Genomic DNA, 24,753 nt, shown 5'->3' with positions numbered 1-24,753 from the left:
ACGCACACACAAAGAAACGGGTTCTGGGTGCAGTTTCTTCCGTGACCCCAATTTTTGCACGCGTACTCAGAACTTTGCACATCCATGAGGGTGAAAGTGAAATAAAGAAACACATTAACAAATAAACAATGTGAAATAGAGGAATGGATGATAAGGACTGATGAAACGAAATGTGAATTATACGTAAGTCACAAAATAACAAGAAATGGTAGTGAAAGTGAAAAGAAAACAATATGATGATAAGTATTGGTGGAAGATTATTAATATTTGTATATATATAAGTAATTAGTAAGGTATGAAGGCTCAATATTCAAAATAATAGAATAACACCAACAACGAGAAACTTAAAAAAAAAAAAACTGAAAAAGTGAAAATATGAAAGATAACACAGTAACAAATGACAAGAATAACTACTGTGAAAAGATGAAAAACTTAAAAAATATTGAATAAAAATAAAATAAAAAACTTTCAAAAGTAGTGAAACAAAAAAAAATATAAAAATGAAATTATATGCAATAATAATGCAGATAGCGAGAACATCTAGGATAAAAGAAAGAAAAAGCAAAAAAGAAAAGAAAATCCACAAGGAAGCATAACAAGAATGAAAAAAAAAGATAGAAAAACAACGATACATCTGTCATTTAAAGCTACGGACTGCAAAATGGAAAATAAAAAAAATGCAAATAAAATTAACAGTATTGACCTCGAAGAAACATGAAAAAAAAATATAATAATCTCTAAGTGAAAATATATGCAAAATTACTACAATAGAGTAAATAACATAAAGAGATTTCACTTTAGAGAGAGAGAGAGAGAGAGAGAGAGAGAGAGAGAGAGAGAGAGAGAGAGAGAGAGAGAGAGTGACCTTCCCTGGTAAAGACAGCAATTTATACATTCTTTCCCTTCGGTCCATTTTGAGCAAGGGCAACCCTCACCACCACCACCACCACCACCACTGTCAGTCTCACCACCACCATCATCACCATCACACTCATCACCTTCACTGTCACTCTCACCACCATCGTCATCATCATCATCATCATCATCATCCATTATCATTATCGTCACCATCATTATCATTATTGTCATCATCGTTCATCGTTATCAATATCATCAGCTGCATTGCAATTGTCTTTTTTTTCTTGTTCAACACCACTTTCATTATTTCTACTACTACTACTACTACTACTACTACTACTACTACTACTACTACTACTACTACTTCTACTACTACTACTACTACTACTACTACATGAATCGCCACTACTACATCTGCTACTACATCTATTACTACTACTACTTCTACTACTACTACTACTACTACTACTACTACTACTACTACTACTACTACTACTACTACTACTGCCATCATTTCCCCCCTAACTCGCAATCCAGAAAGCAATCATGCCAAATGGGTCTCAGGTCTCCTCCTCCGTCATGCGTGCGGTGTTGGGTGACGAGAGAGAGAGAGAGAGAGAGAGAGAGAGAGAGAGAGAGAGAGAGAGAGAGAGAGAGAGAGAGAGAGAGAGAGAGAGAGAGAGAGAGAGAGAGAGAGAGAGAGAGAGAATGCACTGTAGCTCAAGGAACGTTAGGTAGAAAATTAATGCTATTTGTTACTCTGGTTAAATATAAGAGTTAAATGTTTGTAGTATATAGTAGTAGTAGTAGTAGTAGTAGTAGTAGTAGTAGTAACTGTTGCTGTTTTTCTTTTCTTGTTGTGTTGTATTTTGTAATAGTAATGTAGTTGTGGTAGTAGTAGTAGTAGTAGTAGTAGTAGTAGTAGTAGTAGTAGTAGTAGTAGTAGTAGTAGTAACAGTAGTAGCAGTAGCAGTAGTAGTAAAACACCTCTCTCTCTCTCTCTCTCTCTCTCTCTCTCTCTCTCTCTCACGCACAAATTGCCGAACAAGGTCATTACAATTACATGAACCACCGCCAGGTAACCATTCTACACACTCTCTGGTCCTCCCCTCGTCAGCAGGTTGGGTGATGACGCAACAGCTAGTCTTCACCTGTCGCTCACTTTGGTGTTTACCTGCGTATCACCTGCTGCCATTTAGAAGCCAAAGTGTGTCTACTGTGTGTTGGAAGTGTCATATCCCACCTATTTTTTTTATTTTTTTTATTTCATCTTTGTTCATATTTTGTCATCGTTGTTTTATTGTCGTTATAATTTTTTTTTTCATTCTTATCCTAATTTGCTTTTTATATTTAGTACATGTTAGAGATATAATGTCTCTTTTTTTATCTTTTCTTTATATAATTATTGTTTTCCTCGTTACCTTTGTCTTTCTGTCATCATCCCCATAATTTTTTCTGTATAAATTTCTATTCTTTTTTGAAGTTGCGTAAATTTTTAGTTATTTTTTTTGTCAGTATTTTGTCGTAGATATGTTATTAATTTTCCGTTTTACTTTCAATTAAATGCATTGTACTTAAACTTCATTTGTTTCCATTCAACTTCCATTTCATCATCATTTCATTACAAACATTTATATTTCTTCCCTCAGCCATGTGGTAAAACATCTATTTAAGAAACAAGGTATGTACTTTTCTTCATTTGCTGATTATATATAGGTATTTTCTATCCTACAAGGTTTAGCTCACAGCACTGAAGGAGACGTCTAAGTGGGATTTTTTTCACCGGTTTTGTTTCTCTTCGTCAGTGATCCTCTCATATAAAGAAAAGAAAGAAAAAAACCGTGCTATACATACAAGCAAGTAAAGCAAGGTATCAGTGACAACCTTGCAATGGGCGGGCGGGGAAAGGGAAAGACCCCAGTTTATGGTCACCTGGGAGTAGAGGAGAGCGTAGCAAAGACGACTACGTATTTTCCTCTTCTCTCTTTTGTCCCTTGCTACTGGACAGATAAATAAATAAATAAATTAATTAATTAATAAGTAGGGAGGCAAGTATGTATGTATGTAAATAAATATAGTAGTAAATAAAGAAATAGGTAAATAAATACGTAAATATATAAATAAGTAAACAAATAAATAAGCAGTAAGGAAGTAATGGAGGAAGGAAGGAAGGAATGACGAAAATAAATAAAGAAGCAGGAAAGTGGACAGGGTTGCAGCGAGGCGCGGCGAGAAAGAGAGAGACTCATCTAGCACATGATCGCTGGAAAGTGAAAAGGTGTGTTGATGTATTGTTTCTCCCCACACTGTCTCTCTCGTGTGACTCTCTCCGCGTGGGTGAGTGAAAGGCAATGCTGAAAATAATAATAATTTCTTATTGCATCATTTATTTATTTATTTTTTTTCCCCATGAATCAACAATAGCATATGATCCCTTCCCTTTCCTTTCCTTTCTTTTTTTTTTCTTTTTTTTTTTGTAATACGTGAAACTGAATTAACTACACAGTAAGTAACTAAGTAAATCAATAAAATAACAACAATAGCGTATGATCACTCTTTCTATATATATATTTCTTTCTTTCCTTCCTTTTTCCTGGTTTGATCAAATTTCACACGTAGTATTAAAATAACAAGCAATACGTTAAACTTGCAGAAAATGAACTTATTTGCATATTTTTTCCTCCTGTGAAGCAAAAATAAACGATGACAATTCTTCACAGGTACGTTTTCTTCTTTTCTTTTCTTTCTATTGTTCAGATTTTAGTCATATTTCACACATAGTAGATAGTGATTAAAGCGTACACACACACACACACACACACTAACACACACACGTTGAACAGCCAACTTGTTAATCATAGAACACTTGCCTTGCTCGTTAAGGTTAGTAAATGATGTAAGTGAATAATGAAAATAATGACAAAATACCACTGTTAAAATCACAGGTAACGAGTGTGCTGAAATAATGACAGGGTATTTGGACTCTGAAAACCCTTTTAATTTTGTTGGTAAACGAGTGTAGCAGTTATGTTGTAATATGTACTTTGAAAGAAGGGAATGTTTTGCCACAGATAGATAGACAGATAAAAAGATAGATTGATAGATTGATAGATAGATAGATAGATAGACATATAGACATAAAGACAACTAACAGATGAATAAATAAGTAGATAAATACAGATAATATATGGTTAGATACATAGATAGACAAAGATAAACATAGATCAATAGGTAGATAGATAAATCGATGAAGAGTAGCAGGTAAATAGATAGATGGATAGCTAAATAGACTGACTGACAGATAAATCGATAGACAGGCAAACATAAAGATAGATATATTAGCATGATAGATAGACAGTAGATAAAGATTCTCATTACATTATGTATTCTTGATGTTATTCTGTTGTCTCTTGTCAAGTGTTACGTCATACACACACACACACACACACACACACACACACACACACACACACACACACAGGATCAAGGTCTCGGTTACTCGCAACGAACCCGAACCGGTTGATTACGAAATATGTACTGGATTTCTTTAGTCACTCCCAATTTACAACAGGTTTTAAACTCATAAAAAAAAGGTATTGTTACTATCTACCATACACCATTATACAATTAATATGCTACATATGTTATCTACTTATTATATACCTTATCAATCTATATATCCATCTTTCTATGCATCTATCTGTCTGTATGTCTCTAAAGTATTTAAAGTATGTACTCCTCCGGCTCCGTACTTGATGAAGCAGCTTTCCTGCCCTTATTACTTTAGCTAGGACGACTTGTCAACTCCAGAGTTTTTAATAGATAAATATCATTGGCCAGAAGTCGTCAGGTGTCAATTAAGCCACACATCCTTTGTCAACCCTACTCAATGTCCGCCTCTCTCTCTCTCTCTCTCTCTCTCTCTCTCTCTCTCTCTCTCTCTCTCTCTCTCTCTCTCTCTCTCTCTCTCTTACTAAAGACAGTATATATAATGTAACACACACACACACACACACACACACACACACACACACACACACACACAGCTCTGGGAGTCATCTTTGATAGACGACACACACACAGAAGTACGTTTAATTTCCCTCCTGCTCCAGAGCCTGGTGGCGTCAGAGGCAGGCGGTGTTATCATGGAAACAATTCCCAGTACACAAAGGAGTCATCATTCACATTTTTTGGGGTTACGCGTCTATTTTTGTGGTTAATTGTGGTTTTCCTTCACGTCTGAGTCTGGAAACACACGAAGGTTTGACTAAATATTGATGTAGAGGCGACGAGAGAGGCAGGTAAAACGTTCGTCTCGGCCCTTCATTTTGCAAGCCATTGTGTTTGCAAGCTATTGTGTGTCTACAACTCAGAGCTTCATGAACGTGTTTGTTCGTTTGTTTGCTGTGTGTGTGTGTGTGTGTGTGTGTGTGTGTGTGTGTGTGTGTGTGTGTGTGTGTGTGTGTGTGTGTGTGTGTGAATCATTGCTCATTTCCAGGAAAGGATGCTGTGTGTAGGCTACGGAATCGGGTGTGTGTGTGTGTGTGTGTGTACGCACTGTAAAGGCCACGGGCAAACACAGGGACGACAAGTGCACATGCACTCGGCTCTCTCTCTCTCTCTCTCTCTCTCTCTCTCTCGTCCTTACCTATATAGTGGCGGGGGTGCGACAGATTTGGCAACAGTGTGTTTATTTACATGCAAGAAAGGAATGTGGCAACGCCGCCCTTGTTTACACAGCAACACCTTGCAGGTCAAAATGAAGTCGATGTATAGGTATGACCTCTGTGGGTACGTGTCTATGTTTTTATGTCTGTCCGTTTGTTTGTAAATTTCTGTGCCTATTAGAACTACAACCATAACAACAACAACAACAACAATAACAATAACTACTACTTTTACTACTACTACTACTACTACTACTACTACTACTACTACTACTACCACCACTACTACTACTATTACCACCACCATCTTTCCATAAGCTTCGAACACAATATTTCGTGAGGACTGGGAAAAGAAAGACACTTGGATGGATGCCAGGTGTGTGTGTGTGTGTGTGTGTGTGTGTGTACCTGCCCGGATGAGCGCAGGCGGTGAGTGAAGGTCAGAGGAATATTACAATTTTTCACTGTTCACTGTTTCACCATTGACGTAGAGAGAGAGAGAGAGAGAGAGAGAGAGAGAGAGAGAGAGAGAGAGAGAGAGAGAGAGAGAGAGAGAGAGAGAGAGAGAGAGAAACAGCATTTGTTAGCCTGGTACAGAGGACGGAAAAGGCGTTTCTGTTTTGTTCTTGCGGTCACTGGACTTGTGGTGGTGATGATGCTGATATTGATGTTGATGATGATGATGATGTTGATGATGATGATGATGATGATGAAAAATAGCCTAGCTTATCCCTGACTTAATTATAACCTGAGAAGCTAAAGGGAATTATAAAATTATGTTAATCCATGTAAGTTAAGTTTGTTTATACTTGCTAAACTAATTCAATCTACGACTGACATAACCTGATCTGAAAGAAACTGAAATGTAACCTAACTTAACAACTAACTTAACTATAACCAAACACAACACAATCTAGTATAAGAGTTACGTAAATATAACCTCAATATTCCACAACGTAACGTAAAACTAACTGAAATATAACCTAACCTAACCTAATCTTAAACGAACATGATAACCTAAACTAAATTAACCTAATTTTACCCAAAAGCTGAATATAATCTAACCTAACCTCATATATAACCTAAGCTAACCTAGCCTAACCTAACCTAACAACACCTAATACCAGCACACTAGTAAAACACCACAATTAATGCATCAAACTAACCATTCTTTACTCTAAGCACTCCCCCCTCCTTCCCAGCCATTCACATAACTATGAACAACAAAAAATACCCGGAGTTGATTCTCCTAATCTTTGCTGTTCTCTTTCTCTCTCTCATTCAACTCACAGAACTTAAAGAAACATGTAATTTTGTAATTTCTGGTAATTTTGCGCTTCAGAGAGGAAAGGCGGAGTATGAAAGGGAAGAGAAGTGGAGGGAAATTCTAGACTCTTCCTTCGAGAGAGAGAGAGAGAGAGAGAGAGAGAGAGAGAGAGAGAGAGAGAGAGAGAGAGAGAGAGAGAGAGAGAGAGAGAGAGAGAGAGAGGAACAGTATTTAGGGGACCGGAAAAAATAAAATAATCTCACAAGTTCTTCTGAGTCAGTAATATTATAAACCTGTTCTTGGTCATCTCGCTGGTACACACACACACACACACACACACACACACACACACACACACACACACAGGCAGGGTGGAGTAGCGGAAGTTGTGTGTGTGTGTGAAATGAGAGAGAGAGAGAGAGAGAGAGAGAGAGAGAGAGAGAGAGAGAGAGAGAGAGAGAGAGAGAGAGAGAGAGAGAGAGAGAGAGAGAGAGAGAGAGACTTAATTAATCGCAAAAAAAAATGGTATTCGTTTTGTAAATCAAGGAAAGAATGAAAAAAAAGGAAAAAAAAATATTGACGGGGAATAAACACAAGGACAAGGGAAAAAAAAATGGAAAACCGAAGTCATGCTTTCACACACACACACACACACACACACACACACACACACACACACACACACACACACACATACACACACACACACACACACGGGTATTGCATCATCATAGGTATCCACACATACACATTATGCAACGAAAATGAAAAAAAAAAATAAAAAATCCACTGACAGTCAGCCGCTTCACCTGAAAACAACCATCTACACTCATACATCATCATTCAGTCCTGTAGGTACTCACGCAAAGGGTGTAAAGGGAGGAGGAGAACCAACGTCGTGAAGATAAGGCAAAAACACGGGAGCAAGAAACACTGTTGACTCTCTCCCTCGCACGCCAGTAAAGTACTGACAAATATCGTCTGCTGTCGCTGGCTGAGGCTGCAGCTTCTCCTCCGCCTCCTTGTGTCTTTGCGCGCCATCTATGAACACAAATCTGCATACCAGTTGTAAACAAACATTCTCTCTCTCTCTCTCTCTCTCTCTCTCTCTCGTGGTCTGTTCACATGAAGTCCAATTGTATTTTTCATACAAATGTAATGCATTTCCCCTGCTTCTCTTTTTCCTTTTCCTTTTTCCTTATCCTTTTACTACTACTACTACTACTACTACTACTACTACACACACACACACACACACACACTCATATTTCATAATATACCACCTCATACACAAATATAGACGTTCTATATTTAGTTTCCACTCCACCATGAGACAGCGGATGTTGCATGCGTGTCCTATGTACAGCGAATATCTAAGTATGTGGCACTATGTAACAAGATAACCTTCAACACCTTTATATTTATTCCCTTCTCATCTGTTCTCATCTTCTTTCTCCATATTACTTCTCTCTCTCTCTCTCTCTCTCTCTCTCTCTCTCTCTCTCTCTCTCTCTCTCTACATATCTCAGAATAAGAAGTAGAAGAAAAATGGTAAATAAAACTAATAAAACGCGTTATTGATATCTGCTTCCTAAACACGCTAGCCATCATCTTGCTCCCAGATGAGGCTAATACTTGGATGGATGTTCACACGCAAAATTCTGTAGCAGAATTTTGTTAACACCCGTGTTTATAAATTAAAGAAGCTGTTATTTGTGTCATGTTCATTTCACTTTATAGAAAACAGAGCTGGATTGCTTACAGAATCATTTGTGAAGATTAAAGATACTATTGTTTATGTCACTCTCAAGAATTATTTTTGTGTCACAAAATTTTGCGTCCTGCTCTGCATCATCAATAACAAAATCACTCATAAAAATTCTAGTCGTTATCTTTGAGGGGGTTTGAAAAATAGTTACCTACTGGGAGAGTCAAACGCGTTTTAAAATACAGTTCAAGAAAATTTATGAAAGAAAGAAAGAAAAAAAAAAGGGAAAAAGATGCAAGTGAACTTCAAATAACTATATACATGTCTAATTAAGAAGGAAAAGAAAAGATAAGTAGATTTTAAATATCTGTATGTCCTAACTAGAGTGCTTAATCACTCCCCATTGACTATAATATTAGGGAGAAACTAGTTATATTGCAAAGAAAGAGAAATACGTTATCTAAGGCTGGTATTGTTTATCTAGTAGGGTCTAAATGCTCGGTTGAATAATAATAGTTAGCACGTAAGCAACCATATAAACTTTTTAGTGTAGCTATCCCTGAAATGCTGACTGTGTAATAGAAAACGTCATAATTAGATGGGTAACTAATATTTTTTACGTTCACACGCTCTCTCTCTCTCTCTCTCTCTCTCTCTCTCTCTCTCTCTCTCTCTCTCTCTCTCTCTCTCTCAATAGTAACTCAACAGATAACTCGCCTCTCAGAAGCACACGGAAATACAACTGCTGTGCATGGAAGGGTGCATGTCATGGTCAGAGTGTATCAGAGTGCACTGTAGGATAATAGATGCTTTAGGAAGAAAATTGTGTCAAGTACAAAATTAATTAAGGTAAAAGTATTAAAAATTGATGCATTTTGTTATTATATTACACGCAGATGCAATTCACAGATGATGCAGCTCTTTTTTCTTAATATACATTCAACACCTATATAGCATTTAGTCAAGACCGCATAGCTATTTTCTAAGTTTAAATTCCCGACGTAATACTTTTACTAACATTATTTCACCCTTAAAACCAGAGAAAAACGCGAAATATGCATGTACTTTTTTAATCCATCATTCTAGGCGCGAGGATACATATATTTCTCAAAAGCTCAAGCATGAAAAAAAAAAAAAAGTCTAGAAAAATCGACCTCAGAAACGCTTGAACTTGAGTGAACAAAGAAATCTCTGTACCTCAGCTCTCAGAAGTGTCTAAGCTTGATGTGATACATGTCAAGGTGGATGATCAGCTTGTGCAGTTCCCCTTCAGTCACGTCACGCAGCGCCTTGGGGTGAGTGAGGCGCCCTGGGAACACCACCACGTCCCCCGCGCCTGCCTTCACCCTGCACCTCTGCCGCGGGAACTCCAGCTCGCCGCCCTGCAACACGTCAGGTTATTGCATCTTGTGAGTGTAGGGAGATAAACTGCAAACCCAAAACCATTAACAACTGAAAAAATACTGATGCTAAAATTACTACTACTACTACTACTACTACTACTACTACTACTGTGCTACTACTACTACTAATTCTACTGCTACTTCTACTTCTACTGCTACTATTACTAATTCTACTGCTACTTCTACTGCTACTGCTACTTCTACTGCTACTACTTCTACTGTAACGAACTGGAGTACAAGGGAATCCCCGTCGTAGTATTCGCCCGTGTAATATTCGCCAAGGACGAATTGGCTCGAGGGAGACGGGCGATTAAAAAATGACTCAGGCATGGGAATTTCGTCCGAGGGTAGTTTAGCTACGGAAGCCTTGGCGAGTGTGGCCTGGGCGTGCACCGTATGGCGGGTTTGGGCACTACGGGCAGGCTGCTCCTGCACGTGTACTAAAAGTTTTCCTACTTTGGTGCGGAGGAGCAGCAGGAAGTAACACATTCTTACACAATTTGCGGGTTGCTCAGCTCACTCGCCGCGTCCATTCCTCTCCTTAATAAATAGAGTGACGTGTCCCGCACCTGCTCAGATCGATATTTAGTAAAACAATTCAGACTCAAAATGGTTGTTTTTGGCGAGAAGTTCGATTACAGCAACGTGCAACTCTCCAAGCAGCAGGAGCGCATAGCCCGGTGCAGGGCCGAGGCCGACAACCCTTCTCACTTTCATTCACACTCACACTTAATCTGTCACTTGTTTTCATAATTAACTCACACTTATTTTCCCCTTCACGCTGACTCTCATTTATGCTTATTGTCACTTGTTCCTTCCTATCCACAGCCGCTCTCACTCTATTGATCCCTCAGTTCAATCACGCTTACTTTCCACTCAACTCATTCACGCTTACCCTCACTTTTATTCACTCTGGCTTAACCTACTTCAACTCGTACGTCCATGACTCCCACACACACACACACACACACACACACACAAAGAGAGAGAGAGAGAGAGAGAGAGAGAGAGAGAGAGAGAGAGAGAGAGAGAGAGAGAGAAAGTAATTAACAAGGATGGTCTACAGCACAACACGTTCTAATTACCTGCCTTGCAACACACTCGTCCATTACAGACACGCAACAATAATCATAAAATCCCATTCTTCTGTTCCCTCACAGACTCAAGCTCGCTAATGAACCAACCAGACGCTTTCAAATTGCCTGATAGTGATTTATTTATTTATTTTTTTTAAGAATTAACAGTTTTTGTTAATGTACACAACGGCAACTCTTAATAAAAAAAAAATTATATATATATATTTTTAATTTCCTTTAATTAGCAATTAGTGGGTCCAGATTAAATGTATTATACGTATTTTGATGTTTTATTTATTCTACGCACTTTAAACATCTCGTCTCCTCAGATGATAATTAAAACGTATCTATTTTTTTTCTATACTAGCTGTTTCTTATACTTCTTTTGTTCTCCCTTGTATTTTGTCATGATTTTTAAAATTTGTATTCTTGGTTTTCATTTCTTTGTTTACTCTTATTTCTTGTTTATTTGCTTAACATTTTTCTTCTTTTTATTAAAAAGACACCTAGCTACACACGTGCTAAACTCACCTGGTATAGATCGGAGGGCGACAGGTGGACGTGAAAGGTGACCGAGGAAGCGTCGTGGTGTGAGGGCAGGCCGGGCATCTCCCCAGGGCGGAACCTTGCTATCTGCGAGGCCACCACCACGTCCTGAAGGAGATGGACAGGTGGGTAAGGAACACAAGGGAACACAAAGGAAGGACGAGTAGTAGAAGGTTAGTCTTTTAGTTAGTTTTTTCGAAGTTGTGATAAGGTGCGCTGTATAGTCAGGGCTGAAGATGTAGGAGAGAGAGAGAGAGAGAGAGAGAGAGAGAGAGAGAGAGAGAGAGAGAGAGAGAGAGAGAGAGAGAGAGAGTAATTATGAAGTGTAGCAATCTAATTTTCCCTCCCGTAATGACAACACTGCCTCTCCCTCGCTCTCCGCCTTGCCTTGCCCAGCACGCTCCCAGTAGAGAGCTTCACTTGCCTTGCTCGTGCCCTCCCTTGGCTGCCGTGCGGACACAAAGCCAAAAACAAGCGGAAATTGGACTCAGCACTGCCAGCCAAACAAACAGTAAGAAGACAAAGGGAGGCAGAAACAGCGCATCAATTTCATCCACGTTAAAATCTTTCCTTGGTGAGAATATTTGGAAGAGACCAAAAGCTATATCTTAACCTAACCCCATTAGGTACCACAAGGCTATGAAAGACTTACCCGGTGAAAATCCCTGAAGGAGATCATAAACTGCTTAAAAGTATATCTCCCTTGGCTATCGGTAGGACCTCAAAAGTCTTCCTAGGTTAAAATGCCTGAAGAAAACCAAAACCTGCTTAGAATACCACACCCCCTTTGGCTGCTGCGTGGACCTCAGAGTCTTCCAAAGTGAGAATGCTTGAGAGAGAGAGAAAGAACAAAAGCTACATGTTAATCTTCTTTTGTTTACCTCGCTGTCCTCGAAGTCTTCCCATGCAAAAATGCCTGAAGGAGGACAGAGTATTTAAAGGTATCACAGTTCTTTTGTTTACCTCGCTGGCTTCGAAGTCTTCCCATGCAAAAATGCCTGAAGGAGGACAAAGAGTATTTAAAAGTATCACAGTTCCTTTGGCTACCTCGTTGGCCTCGAAGTCTTACCGGATTCGAGTGTGGGAAGGAGATCATGAGCTGCTTCTTCAACACGTCCTCGTACAGAGCGTCCATCATCTCCCCCAGGCCGAGGTCAGACGCCCACTGGTCCACTGTAGGGACGGACTCTCTACCAGGTGCCCTCTTCCTTGGGTCCTGCCGGCGAGGGTGACGATGGTGGAATACTGAGCGACACGAAGGATAGGCAATTTGTGTACAGGCAGCAGCAGATGTGTTGGCCCATATGAGTGTGTTTGTGATGAGTATACAAGAGGAAGAGAGGATAAGGAAGAAGAAAACGAAAAAGAAAAAAAGAACAACAAGAATAAGCAGAAAACAAGAACAAGAACAAGAAGAACGAGTAGAATTAAAAGATGAAGAAGATGAAGACGAAGAATAAGAACAACAACAACAACAACAAATAAACAAAAATTCAACACGCAATAAAAAAAAAAAATAAATAAAAATGCAGGTGGAGGGAAGTCCATGGAATGTGGTGGAGTGAGTGGTTACCTGTTTGAGTGCAGGTGACCACTTGTTTCGGGCGTAGGCGAGGCGAAGGAGGTCTGTGCAGAATTGGTCGTTGAAGGCTGGGAACTGATAGACCTCATGACACGGCTGCAGAGAGAGAGAGAGAGAGAGAGAGAGAGAGAGAGAGAGAGAGAGAGTAACCAAATGATTCTAAACACTTATTGACTACTACTACACACACACACACACACACACACACGCACGCACACACACACACACTGCACTGCACGTTACAACAGTGAATAATGAACAAACTTTAATTAGTCAAGCGTTGAGTGAAGAGTCATGATTAATCAACAAACTAATAAAACGGTTAAAAAAAAAAATGTCATCACTTTTCCAACTTCAATCATAGCTACTTTAAAACTTCATAACAACAGTAATAACTCTCTCTCTCTCTCTCTCTCTCTCTCTCTCTCTCTCTCTCTCTCTCTCTCTCTCTCTCTCTCTCTCTAAACAGCTACATGTACATCAAAGCGAGCTGCGTCAATTACTGTACCTAAGTTTGTAGCATTTCACTGGCAAAGGTTGACATAATTAGCATCCTCAGTTCAAAAGCTTAATAAGGCCGCTTTGCTCTCCACGAGTATTTTCAAAGGCCACAGAGATGATTAGCCGAGTTCTCAAGAGTGTTTCTCCATGTAGAAATCTTGTTATTCTGTCACTACAACCATAAAAAACGCTTAAAGACCAGTATCACTTCACACGACTATTTTCAAAGGCCACAGAGATAATTAGCCTGGTTCTCATGAGTGCTTCTCCTGTTAATGAGGTAGAAATCTTGTTAATCTGTCACTGCAACTATAAAAAAACATCCTTAAAAACCTGTGTTACTTCACAACAATCATTTTCAAAGGCCACAGAGATAATTAGCCTGGTTCTCATGAGTGCTTCTCCTGTTAATGATGTCGAAATCTTGTTAATCTGTCACTACAACCATAAAAACATAATAAAAAACCCGTGTAAATTCAACTAGAGTCTTTTGAAACTTGGTGCGGCGTAGAATTAAGTCCTGAAACACACACACACACACACACACACACACACACACACACTCTCTCTCTCTCTCTCTCTCTCTCTCTCTCTCACCCGTAACACAGCTGACAGATTCCCAGCCGCAATGTCCCGCCACTGAGGAGTTAAGTACGATACTCTCCAGAAGTCCGCATTCTTCAGGTAAGTCGTTACATCTGGCGCACCCAAGTTGTACCCAGTCGTGTTTACGAGCACCCCCAAATTCTGTACCGCTGTAGTGACGACCATGGGCACTCCAGCATCTCTCAGGGCGGCGCAGAAGGCGAGGGTGGCGTTAGAATAAAGGGGATGAGTGTACGGCGTGGTGAGTTCGATAATTACGTCCCTGGGTATGATGTACAGTTCTCTGAGGCAGGATGCGCGCCAGTGGTTCCTGCGTTATGATTGAGAATATTAGGTAGAAGGATTTGATATGTTTTTTTTTTTCTTCTTAGTTCTTATTTGCTTGATTTAGTTTTTTTTCTTATTATGAATGTTTAAATAAGTTAGTATTCTTTTCTTAGCTATTTTTTGTTTTATTTTCCTTTCTCTTTATTTATGGATGTTTGAATTAAGTTGATGTAATTTTTTTTTTATATATATTTTGTATATAATCGACTTTTCTTCTATTTTCATAACTTAGATTTTTCGTTATTTTATTATTATTATTTATTTTTTTTTTAAGATAGACGTACAATTCATCCATCCATCCATCCATACATACATAAATACAATCTCAATTTAACCTTTTCTTTAGTTTTTAGTTTGAAGACGGAAAATACATACAGGCATACATACATACATACATAGATACAACTAGCTTTTTTTTCTTTTTTATATTTATACTTCAAGAGGGAAAAATACACACATACATACATCCACCCATTCATACATACATACATACATACACACCTCATGCTGCTGTTTCCGCTTATAACACTGGTATGGTCCCAGGAAGGTTCAGGCATCGATGTGTTCTTGTTGTTGATGCCTCGCCAGAAACTCGCCTCATCTCCCTGCTGGACCCTGTGTATGTGTATGTATGTGTGTGTGTGTGTGTGTGTGTGTGTGTGTGTGTGTGTGTGTGTGTGTGTGTGTGTGTGTGTGTGTGTGTGTGTGTCGGATGGAAGCAAAATTAGTAGATCGCAAGATTCCAATAACGTGCAGATGTCAATGAGAGAGAGAGAGAGAGAGAGAGAGAGAGAGAGAGAGAGAGAGAGAGAGAGAGAGAGAGAGAGAGAGAGAGAGAGAGAGAGAGAGAGAGAGAGAGAGAGAGAGAGAGAAATAAAAAAAAAACACAGACGAAAGGAAAAAAAAACACCGAAACGATAAAACAAAACAGATAAAACTAACACACACACACACACACACACACACACACACACCTGAGGGCTGGAGCGAGGACAGGGCGGCGGTGGTGGTGGTGGTGGTGGTGGTATAGGGATGGGTGCAGGTGCGTTGCCAGGCGTATGAGGCGCGGGGCAATACCTGGGTTGAGGAAGGCGGTGGCAGACCAGTGGAGCACCCAGGAGCAGCCTTGGACAGTCCTGCAAGCCTCCCTGGTGGTGGTGGTGGTGGTGGGGGTGATTGTTGTTTTTGTTATTGTCATTAGAAGTAGTTTTGTAATATCTACTGCTGTTGTTACTATTGCTACTGCTACTGTCACTACTACTGCTACTACTACTACTACTACTATTGGTGGTGTTGCTGGTGCTGCTGCTGTTCCTGCTATAACAACAACAAACAACAACAATAACTACCACTACTACCACTACTACTGCTATCCACCACCACTTCTATCACCTACAGACTAATAATCTTACATATAAATCAAATTTATATGCAAATCATTACTATATAATTAATTCAAACCAATTATCGCTGTCCCTACCGGCTATTATGAAAAAAAATATAATAAGTAATAATAACAGCCTCATAATTCTTCTCTTCCTCTTCTTCCTCCTCTTCTCCTTCGTCTTCATTCCCTTCATTTGCTTTTACATGTTACTTTTCAACTTTTTTTTTTTTTTTTATCTTTTATCAAGTCATCAATATTAGTTGTTTTTTTCCTCCTCTTCCTTATTTTCCTTCTCTTTAAATTTTTCTTATTTACTTTACGCATTTACGTATTCTCATTTTACTTCTATTTCTTTTATTTACTATCTATCATCAAATATTCCACATAGTCTCTTTATTAATTTTAATCTTCCTCGTCTCTTTCCATAATCCCTGCCGTCATTACTTCCTCTTCCTCTTCCTCTTCCTCCTCCTCCTCTTCCTCTAGTAATACGGCTGAAACAATGAAGCACAGGATAGATAAGCACCTCCCATCAGCCCCTCAATTAACGTGCTTCCTTCCTGTATATTTTTTCTTTTATGGTTCTCCTGCTACTGCCGCTGTTGCTGTTGCTTTGTTCTTCCCTTGAATTCTCCTCCTCCTCCTCCTCCTCCTCCTCCTCCTCCTCCTCCTCCTCCTCCTACTCCTCTTCCTCCTCCTCCGAAACGTCACCAAGTACTCACAGGAGGTCATTCTTACGCTGCGTCATGGTGGGGTCATCCGGCACAAGGTCTCCTAGGGTCACGTGGCGCACTCCAGCCTCGCGAAGGTCACTAGCGAGCTGCGCCACCTGGGCCTCGTACTCCTGTACCTGGAGGAGTGACGGGCAGTGACTGGGGGTTTGTTTGTGCATTAGTTTATTTACTTAGAGTTTCATCCTTTTCATTAATCTATTTAGTGTACTGAGTGTATTAGTTTCCTTCTTTTTTTCTATCCTTCTAAACGTAATGAATATAATCTGAGTTTCCTTACCGCCTTTCCCTGCCATAATGCTCAGCGCTGCTCCACTCACCTGGTTGTAGATGTAGTAGTGAGTGGACTGGGGCGGGAGTTGAGAGTTGAATACAGAGCTGAGGGTGACAGACAGAAAGGGTTGTGGTCTTTCTATAAACACCCCCACCATTATTATCTCCTCTTCCTTCTTTCCCTCTTGTGTCTCCTCCTCCTCCTCTCCTAAGAACTCCGTGTCACCTGTAGGAAAAAAGAATGCACGTTATTTTACTGGTGGTATGAAAATAAAGATGCGACCCTTTAAACAGAGATGTAGAAAATGGGTTTGTTAACATGGAGTCGTTTTTTCTTGTGTGATGAGACTGGTGGTGACGGTGGTAGCGGTGGAGAGAGAGAGAGAGAGAGAGAGAGAGAGAGAGAGAGAGAGAGAGAGAGAGAGAGAGAGAGAGAGAGAGAGTATTATCACACACACACACACACACACACAACCAACAAGTAACTCACCAAACCCATTCATTCCATCTACACCTTATTCACCACCACTCCGGCTGAATTACTCCTGCCTTCCAGCTTACGTACTCAGCCTCATTCCCAGCCTCCCCACTAACCCAAACTTCCTTCCAGCCTTCCCAGAAAACGTCTGAAGCCACTCACTTGCTTCCACGCAGGCCTGACAGCCGTGCTCCGGATGAAGCTCCCCTGTCAAATAGTCGGAAAGAGACAGCAACAGAGTCCTGGCGTGTTCACTAGATGGCGTGGCGAGCAGAACAGGAGGTGCTCGCCCTTCTGTCTCCACTCTGTACCTCTCCCCGCTCCTTACTAAGCTTAAGCCTCCTTCGTCTACTTCGTCAGTGTTGTTGAGTACGTGGAACACCCTCCCAGCTTTGTCCACCTTCGCCCGGCAGCTTCTTCTCAGGGTGTCACTCTCCTGAAGCCGCTGCGCTAGGGCTACCAGGGAGGTGACGCCTGCTCTCTTCACCGCCTCACGCACCTGCCTCGTCCATCCCGCCAGTGCTGCAGGAGTTGGCCAGGTATAGTAATTTGCAGATGGTGAGTAAGTTAGTTTATTGGCTAGATTATTACTTTGACTGTTTTATTAGATTACGTTACTTAGAAAAATCTCTATTAGTTTTTGTGTATCTATTTGTCTACTTGTTTATTTCAGAAGGCATCAGATTGTTTCCAAAAGACAGTGTTACGTTAGTGCCTGTTTTATATTATTGTTTTGGCTATTATGTTCGATTATTTTACCTCAGAAATCTATATTAATGATTTTTCTTTCAAATTATATTCATTTAGGTCACTTACATTGAATTTTAAACTGAATTATCACTTTAATTGTTGTATTGTATTTAATTACTTAGAACAAATACTCGTTTATTATTTTTTTTTCAGGAGATATTAAGTGTGGGTGGTTATTCGCTAGTTGATTACTGTGGTTATTAAATTATATTAGACAAGTTAGATATAAATCAGATATTACACTTTTCTTACACGAGTTTAAAGGGTTATATTTTTAAAAGACATCAGTTAAATTAAAAAAAAATCTGTTTTTTTTTTTCTTTCTTTTCCGTTCTCTGAATATCAACGTCAATTTCAAGGTGATAATTATCGCGAACTTAAAAAAAGGTGTATTTACATAATTTTCTTTGTTCTCTTAAACGTACTTCCTTCTTTTCAGTCTTTATTGTCATATCTTTATTCTTTGAGGATATTTCTACATTTACTATCTATTTCTTGACTTTTCATTGGTCTAACTATTCATTTTGTGATATCCAAAGTCCCCTGGCGTTTTATTTATTCGTTAATTTATACTGATACTTTTACGCCTTGCTATGACCCTGCGACCTCCGCCCCCTGGGTTCATGACTGTCAAGAGGAAAGAAGTGCGAAACGTGCCTGGCGTTCCGAAGCTCCGAGCCCCGCCCCGAGACTCACCGTGGAGGGGGCGGTGGTGGCTGTCGTGGTGGTGGGGGAGGAGGATGGCCGCCCCTGACTCCACCAAGCCTGCCGCCACTGACCCTGCCGCCCCCTGCACCACGCCCTCGGCTCTGTACACACACACACACACACACACACACACATACACATATATAACAAATACTTATTAATCTTCAGTTCAATCACATTATATTCCATCTGTTTTTATTTATTCTATACACATACGCACTTTTCTAGACCATTATTAATACTACGGGAAAGCTACGAACAATGAACTCTTGAGAAAAAATATATAAAATTTCAACATATCAAAATTCAAAGCAAGATTAGCACTGTAGTAAATTTCACAGGTAAATTAATGAGGGCACGTGTGTCTCACCTGGGCAGAAAGATGAGGAGGCTGTCATCTGGCTCACCTGACGTACACCTGGGCACACCTTCCTCACTCTGCACCTGAAAGAGTGATTAGTGTACGAGTGAGTGAGTGAAGGATTAGAATTGAGTGTGTGAGTGAGCGAGCAGGAATGACGGAAGGAGTGAGAGAATGGATTATTGAGTGAGTGTGTGAATGTGTTAATATGCGATTGAATGAGGGAGTGAACGGTCGGGTGAGTGTTTGGTATTAGTAAAGTGATATGGACTCTGTAATTACGCTTTCCTGTTCGAGTATTAAACTTAGCTTAGCCCTAACTCTACTAGACCTAATTGAATTTATTCCTACATTTTCTACTTTGGTGAAAATTAACTTATATTTAACCTGATCTAATCTAGCATTACCTAATTAAAATCCAATTCGGACCTAATACAACCTAATTTTATTTTAACTTGATCTAATTTAACATAGCTTGACTAAATCCAACCTGACGATACCTAATCTGACCTAACTTGGTAATCAGACACACCATAGCCTATCTTCAATCCAACCTGACCTAGCCTAACCTAATCTAACAAATTTAACATGACAAACTAACCTAATCTAACTTGACCTAACATGATATAACCTAACTCTACCTAAAGGAACTGTGGATCTATCCTAAGCCAACCTAGCCCATCCTAACACTGACTAAACGAACTAAAAACTAAAACCAAAAGTAACCCATGTCTTCTTAGTAATAATTTCATAACGATACAGAACAGGTACTCACTTGGTAGTCATAGTTGAAGAGTACTGCAGTGTCTCGAAGCTGTACCTCCTCCACCCTGCCTTCCCTCCACCCCTCCTGCGTCCCCACTACCAGATATGCTCTTATTGCACCGCCTGTCCCTCCTTCACCTCCTTCGTCAGTGGAGAGTTTCATTTTCTTCTGTCTTTCTTCATCTTCTTGCTGTGTCTTCTTGTTTCTGATCTCTCCCTCTTCTTTTTGCTTTGCTGTGTTCTTTTCATTGTCTTTCTCGTCTGCTTCTGTGCCTTCTTCAGCGTCATTCGTTTCAGTTCTTTTCGTGTCTTTTGTTACCTTGTGTTTCCGGTCATCGTTTGATTTATAAGATTTTTGTCGTAGTTCTTCAGCGTCTCCTTCCGGTTTTCTTTTATAATCTCCCATCTCTTCTTCATCGTCTTCGGAGTTCGCCCCGTGTTTTATATTTTTGTCATGGGGTTTCTCACTATTCTTTTCATTGGCTTCTTCTTTCCCTTTTTCAGTCCTTCCTTCGTCGCCTCCTTCATTATCTTTCCCGTCAGTTATTTCATTTACCTCACTCTCAGTTTGCCTAGTCCTTCCCATTTCACCATCACCTTCAGTCTTTACACCATCTTGTTCACTGCCTCTTTCACTTCCTCCATCATTATTCATTCCCTTCATCTCACTGCCATGTTCCTCAGCCTCTCCAAAACTCCCTTCGTCACCTTCTTCAGTAGTCTCCCCAACGCCCTCCCAGGTTAACACGACTGGGCTTTCCTTCGTGTCCTTCCCTACATCCTTCGCGGCCAGGGTAGTTGAGGGCTCTGTAGGAACAATATAATTACTCTTAAGAGCCTTGTTAGTGTGTTAGTGTGCTTTGGGCTAATGGCTGATATATGCTTAACCTTCTTATGTTAGTTTTAGTGTAACACATGGTGATTGATGGTGGTCACTATGCAAATTATTTCTGTATATTGCTCGTTTCATATTTGTTTGTTTCATAGTATTTGCTCGTTTCATATGATAACTACCTGGGAATAATGAGTGTTAATGAGTGTTTCATTTGTGTATGAATCCCTCGAGCGGTAAACCGAGGGAAGGTAGCTCAGGGAGGGAGGTAAAGCCGGCATTCCATCTGTGGTATAGCAGCCGCACACACCTCGTTGGATTTAAACCTGTGCATTTATTCCCTGTGAGCGTCAGAGATTGGTGAGTGTTTCTTTGTTATATTTGTGATAGGTTTAGGAATATATTAGGAAAGTGTAGTACTTTGTTGCTTGTTATTTTCTCCTGTTGTATTTAATTTACGTTGCACCCAGAACTGTTACTATATGTTGTGTTTTTTGTGATATTTCAACGTAAATTGTCATAGTTAGGTAATCAAACATTCATGCGAGATTTATGTGACCCAGAAGGGTCTTTACACCGTAAGGATAGTCACCATAGCTTGTTAGCTAGTAGTTTATTTATCATGTTTGTTAATTTTTTTTTTTTTTTTTTGACACGTGTGCATAGTGATTTCATTGTTGCTCTGATGCCTTCATGTGGACTTTGTGATGTTACTTATGTTAATTTTGTATTGCATAGATTAATTAAGGGTCCTTTTCCAGTTGGACCATTCACCCTCACGTTCACCCTCACGTTCACCATATGGGACAAGTAAACACATACAAGAATGAACGAGTGTCAATAACTTGGCGTATTTATATGCCAAGAAGAAATACCCTTGTCTAACGCCCCTGAGTGGCTGTTACATTTAGTATATTAGTATTAGCAGTTTTAATTTATAAGTTTAATGGTGTTTTTTGTTTATATTGTGGAATGTTGTTTTTATTTTTTTTCTTTAATTCTTCTGGGTTTTATTCTTTTTAGTCTTTTGTGTTTCTTCCATCTATTGTTTCCTGTCTATTGTCTTGTCTCCTTCCATTTCCTCCTTTCTTTTCCTGTCTCTCGTATTGTGTGCTCCTGGTCTTTCTTCCCTTTCATTTCCACCCCCCCTTCTCATCTTTCGTTCCTTCACTCTTTTCCTTTCCCTCTTTCTTTTCTTGCCTTTCTCGTCTTTCGTTACGTCTTTTCCTCATTTTTTTTTTCTTCCTCTACCTCGTCTTTCGTTTACCTTCTTTCTTTCATACTAATACTTGTACTTTCTTCCATCTGAACACACGTAGACGAATTTCTTTGTTATTCTTACACTTGTCCAGATCCATCGTTACGGACCCTTTCACACGGGACTCCTCAACGATACTCAGTAGCACCACCGCTCGTAAATACTGGGGATAAATGGGCCTTTCACACACGAAAATTAACACTGCAGACGCGCGTGAATAGTTGCCTTCGAGACAAAAAGTAGCGCTGGTCGTCACAAAACATGGCACTCAATTGTAGCTTTCACACGTAGCTACAACCGCGCCACTATTTTAGCAGCGTGTGTCTGGGGCGACTGTATTGATAACGCTGACAATTTGCGACTCGGACCAGTGTACTGAAGCGCTTTGCTCTCTCACCACGACTGTTTTGTAAGGCCACGGAGATGCTTTGCCGGGTTCTCACCAGTGTTTCTCTGTTCGATAATTAGAAAGCGTGTTAATGTATCACTTGAGCCATAAAACACGCTTGAAAAACGCTACAGTGTTTTAAAAGTAGCGGAGGTGCGGCGCAGACACGTTTCAGAATATGGTCCCAGTTCGATTTTTTTTTCAAGTTTTTCTTAGTCTGTCAGGGCTGAGACGGTGTCTCCTGATGAAAGAATTTTGGAGTTAGCATTTAGGAACCTTTACCCTGAGTGGATACCTTTCCTACCCTCGGACCGTAGCCAGGATTCGAACCCGTGCGCCTGATGACCACTTGGCCCCCAAAGCGCGCGTGGTATCACTGCACCACGGTCCCCAGTTCGATATTCCCTTAATTCAGCATCGCAGGTGTGAAACGTATCTCTCGTCAGATAAGAGGATATCGTCCACACCTTGCCACAGTGCCTCACTCCCTGTAGGGCCATGTCACCAAATTTATGGATGAGAATGACCGGTGGAAATAGGTAGGTACGTTTTATACAGGGACTGCCACCTGTAGGCCTGATGGCTTCTTGCACCTTCCCTTAGTTCTTATGCCACTACAAAGACAGAATTAAGTAGAGGTTCACAGACGAGTCAGCAGCACCACTAACAGTACTCACGAGGCACAGAGCAGCAGTGGTAAGTGGCCTAAGGGAGCTTATGATCTATTTGCCCAGACTTCAGATTGTTCACTTAATACAAACATACCTACATTAACTTTACATTGGCCCACATTCTCGCACGTTCTGGCGTCTCATCTCGACTTCCAACAGGATATAGTGGAGTCAATAGTTTTATGTGATTCTAGTGACAGTCTGACAGGATTTAGTGGAGGACATTGTTATTCTTAAGGGTGTTTTCAGGATTCTAATGATAGCTGAATAGAAACTAGTGGAAGTTATTCAAAGATTTTCAAGGATGTCTTCATGATTCTATTGTTAGATTAGCAGGGTGTAGTGGAAGTTATTGGAGTTTTCAAGGGTGCTTTCATGAACATTGTGGTAGTGTAGTAGGGTGTAGTGGTAGTTATTGGAGTTTTCAAGGGTGTTTTCATGAACCTAATGACAGTTTAACAAGGTTTCGTGGAAGCTGTTGTGTTTCAAAGGTATTTTCACGATTGTAGTGATAGTTTAACAGGGTGTAGTGAAAGTTATTGAAATTTCTAGGGTATTTTCAAGATTCTAGCGATAGTTTACTGAATAATTAATGGGAAAAACACACAAGACAACACGACAAATCATCTGTGTGACCTTTGACAATAGTGCTGACGAGAGAACAAAGCTTTGAGAAATACCGGTCATAAGGACTCGTAAGGATGTTTAATTATTACCCTGGTGACAGAAGCCCTTGAAATGAGATTAGATTCCATAAACATTAAACACTCAACCCTTTGTAGTGTGTCTGTCACCTTCACTCGCCTCACTCACCATCCTCTGAGTATGAAGAACACATACACGCACGCACACACACAGTAATGGTAGTGGTAGTAGTAGTAATTTATTGACAGCAGTTTTTGTAGTATAGTCATCACAGTTTTTGTTCATATAATCAAGAAAAAAAACCGCACAATTTTATAATAGTTTCCATTACACACACACACACACACACACACACACACACACACACACACAAAACATACCTGTTGGTCCTGTGGCAGTCACCATCCTCACCACCATCACCATCATCATCAACGTTAGGCCTCGAGCCATGGCGGCCTATATAGCTTGACCTAACGGGGGAGTAAAGAGGAATGAACGGCAAATAGGCCAGACAAACAAATATAAACAGAGTAAACAACGGGGAAATAAAGGGAGGCTTAGAGGAGAGTGACCAGGAAGAGGAAGAGGAGGAAAAAAAAGCAGAGGGACGGAAAAAAAAAAAAAAAAAATAGAAGTAGAAAAATAGAAGGAGAGAAGGAAGAGAAATGACAGAATGAATTATACGAGAGGAGGAGAAAGAAAAGAATAAGAACGAAAGAGGAAAGACGAAAGAGTGAAAGGGACAAACAGAAGAGAAGAAATAAGAGGATATGAGTTAGGAAAAATGAATGATGCGAAACAAGAAAATAAGAGCGAAGGAGGAAAAACGTTAGAAAATAAAAGGAGGAGGAGGAGGAGGAAAAGAGCAGAGATAAAGAAATAGAAGAGACAAAATGGAAGGAAAAGAGCAAGAAAATTATTGAAAAGATGGGAATGCAAAAAAAAAAGAGGAAAGGCGTAAAAAG

The 24,753-nt window shown here is 40.0% G+C and overlaps 3 protein-coding genes across 8 annotated transcripts in view; 1 reads left to right on the top strand and 2 right to left on the bottom strand.

Moving 5' to 3' along the window:
* Positions 1-7,863, bottom strand: part of LOC135088797 (phospholipid-transporting ATPase ABCA3-like) — a 52,706-nt gene extending 44,843 nt beyond the window's left edge. Inside the window, exon 1 of the mRNA XM_063983845.1 lies at positions 7,656-7,863. Within this exon, the coding sequence (XP_063839915.1) occupies positions 7,656-7,853 (198 nt within the window). The 5' untranslated portion in view covers positions 7,854-7,863. The remainder of the gene's footprint in view (positions 1-7,655) is intronic.
* A 1,656-nt stretch (positions 7,864-9,519) lies between these two features.
* Positions 9,520-24,372, bottom strand: LOC135088792 (multifunctional procollagen lysine hydroxylase and glycosyltransferase LH3-like). 2 transcript variants are annotated; one of them, XM_063983830.1, is made up of 14 exons: positions 24,169-24,372; positions 20,005-20,801; positions 19,239-19,312; positions 18,857-18,969; positions 17,573-17,932; positions 16,980-17,158; positions 16,651-16,778; positions 15,516-15,689; positions 15,043-15,156; positions 14,206-14,524; positions 13,099-13,203; positions 12,595-12,741; positions 11,511-11,633; positions 9,520-9,882 (listed from the first exon to the last, which is right to left on the bottom strand). In XM_063983830.1, exons 1-14 carry the CDS (start codon positions 24,236-24,238, stop codon positions 9,706-9,708), a joined length of 2,880 nt encoding a protein of 959 aa, XP_063839900.1. In that variant the 5' UTR covers positions 24,239-24,372; the 3' UTR covers positions 9,520-9,705. The 2 variants fall into 2 exon arrangements, with proteins under 2 accessions (XP_063839900.1, XP_063839901.1); XM_063983831.1 differs by lacking the exon at positions 24,169-24,372 and adding an exon at positions 22,169-23,294.
* The window catches only part of LOC135088793 (uncharacterized), a 90,367-nt gene continuing 86,698 nt past the window's right edge, over positions 21,085-24,753 (top strand). For 2 of the 5 annotated variants that reach the window (XM_063983837.1, XM_063983833.1), the window contains exons 1-2: positions 21,096-21,186; positions 21,588-21,636. The gene's annotated coding sequence lies outside the window, so the exon portion shown is untranslated. Of the gene's footprint in view, positions 21,187-21,587; positions 21,637-24,753 lie in introns of all 5 variants that reach the window. The other 3 variants (XM_063983839.1, XM_063983832.1, XM_063983835.1) reach the window with 2 other exon arrangements.

The sequence above is a fragment of the Scylla paramamosain genome, chromosome 31 (genome assembly GCF_035594125.1).
Source record: "Scylla paramamosain isolate STU-SP2022 chromosome 31, ASM3559412v1, whole genome shotgun sequence".
Classification (NCBI taxonomy): domain Eukaryota; kingdom Metazoa; phylum Arthropoda; class Malacostraca; order Decapoda; family Portunidae; genus Scylla; species Scylla paramamosain.
The sequence above is the reverse complement of the archived record's forward strand: the minus strand, read 5'-3'. Positions and strand labels throughout refer to the sequence as shown.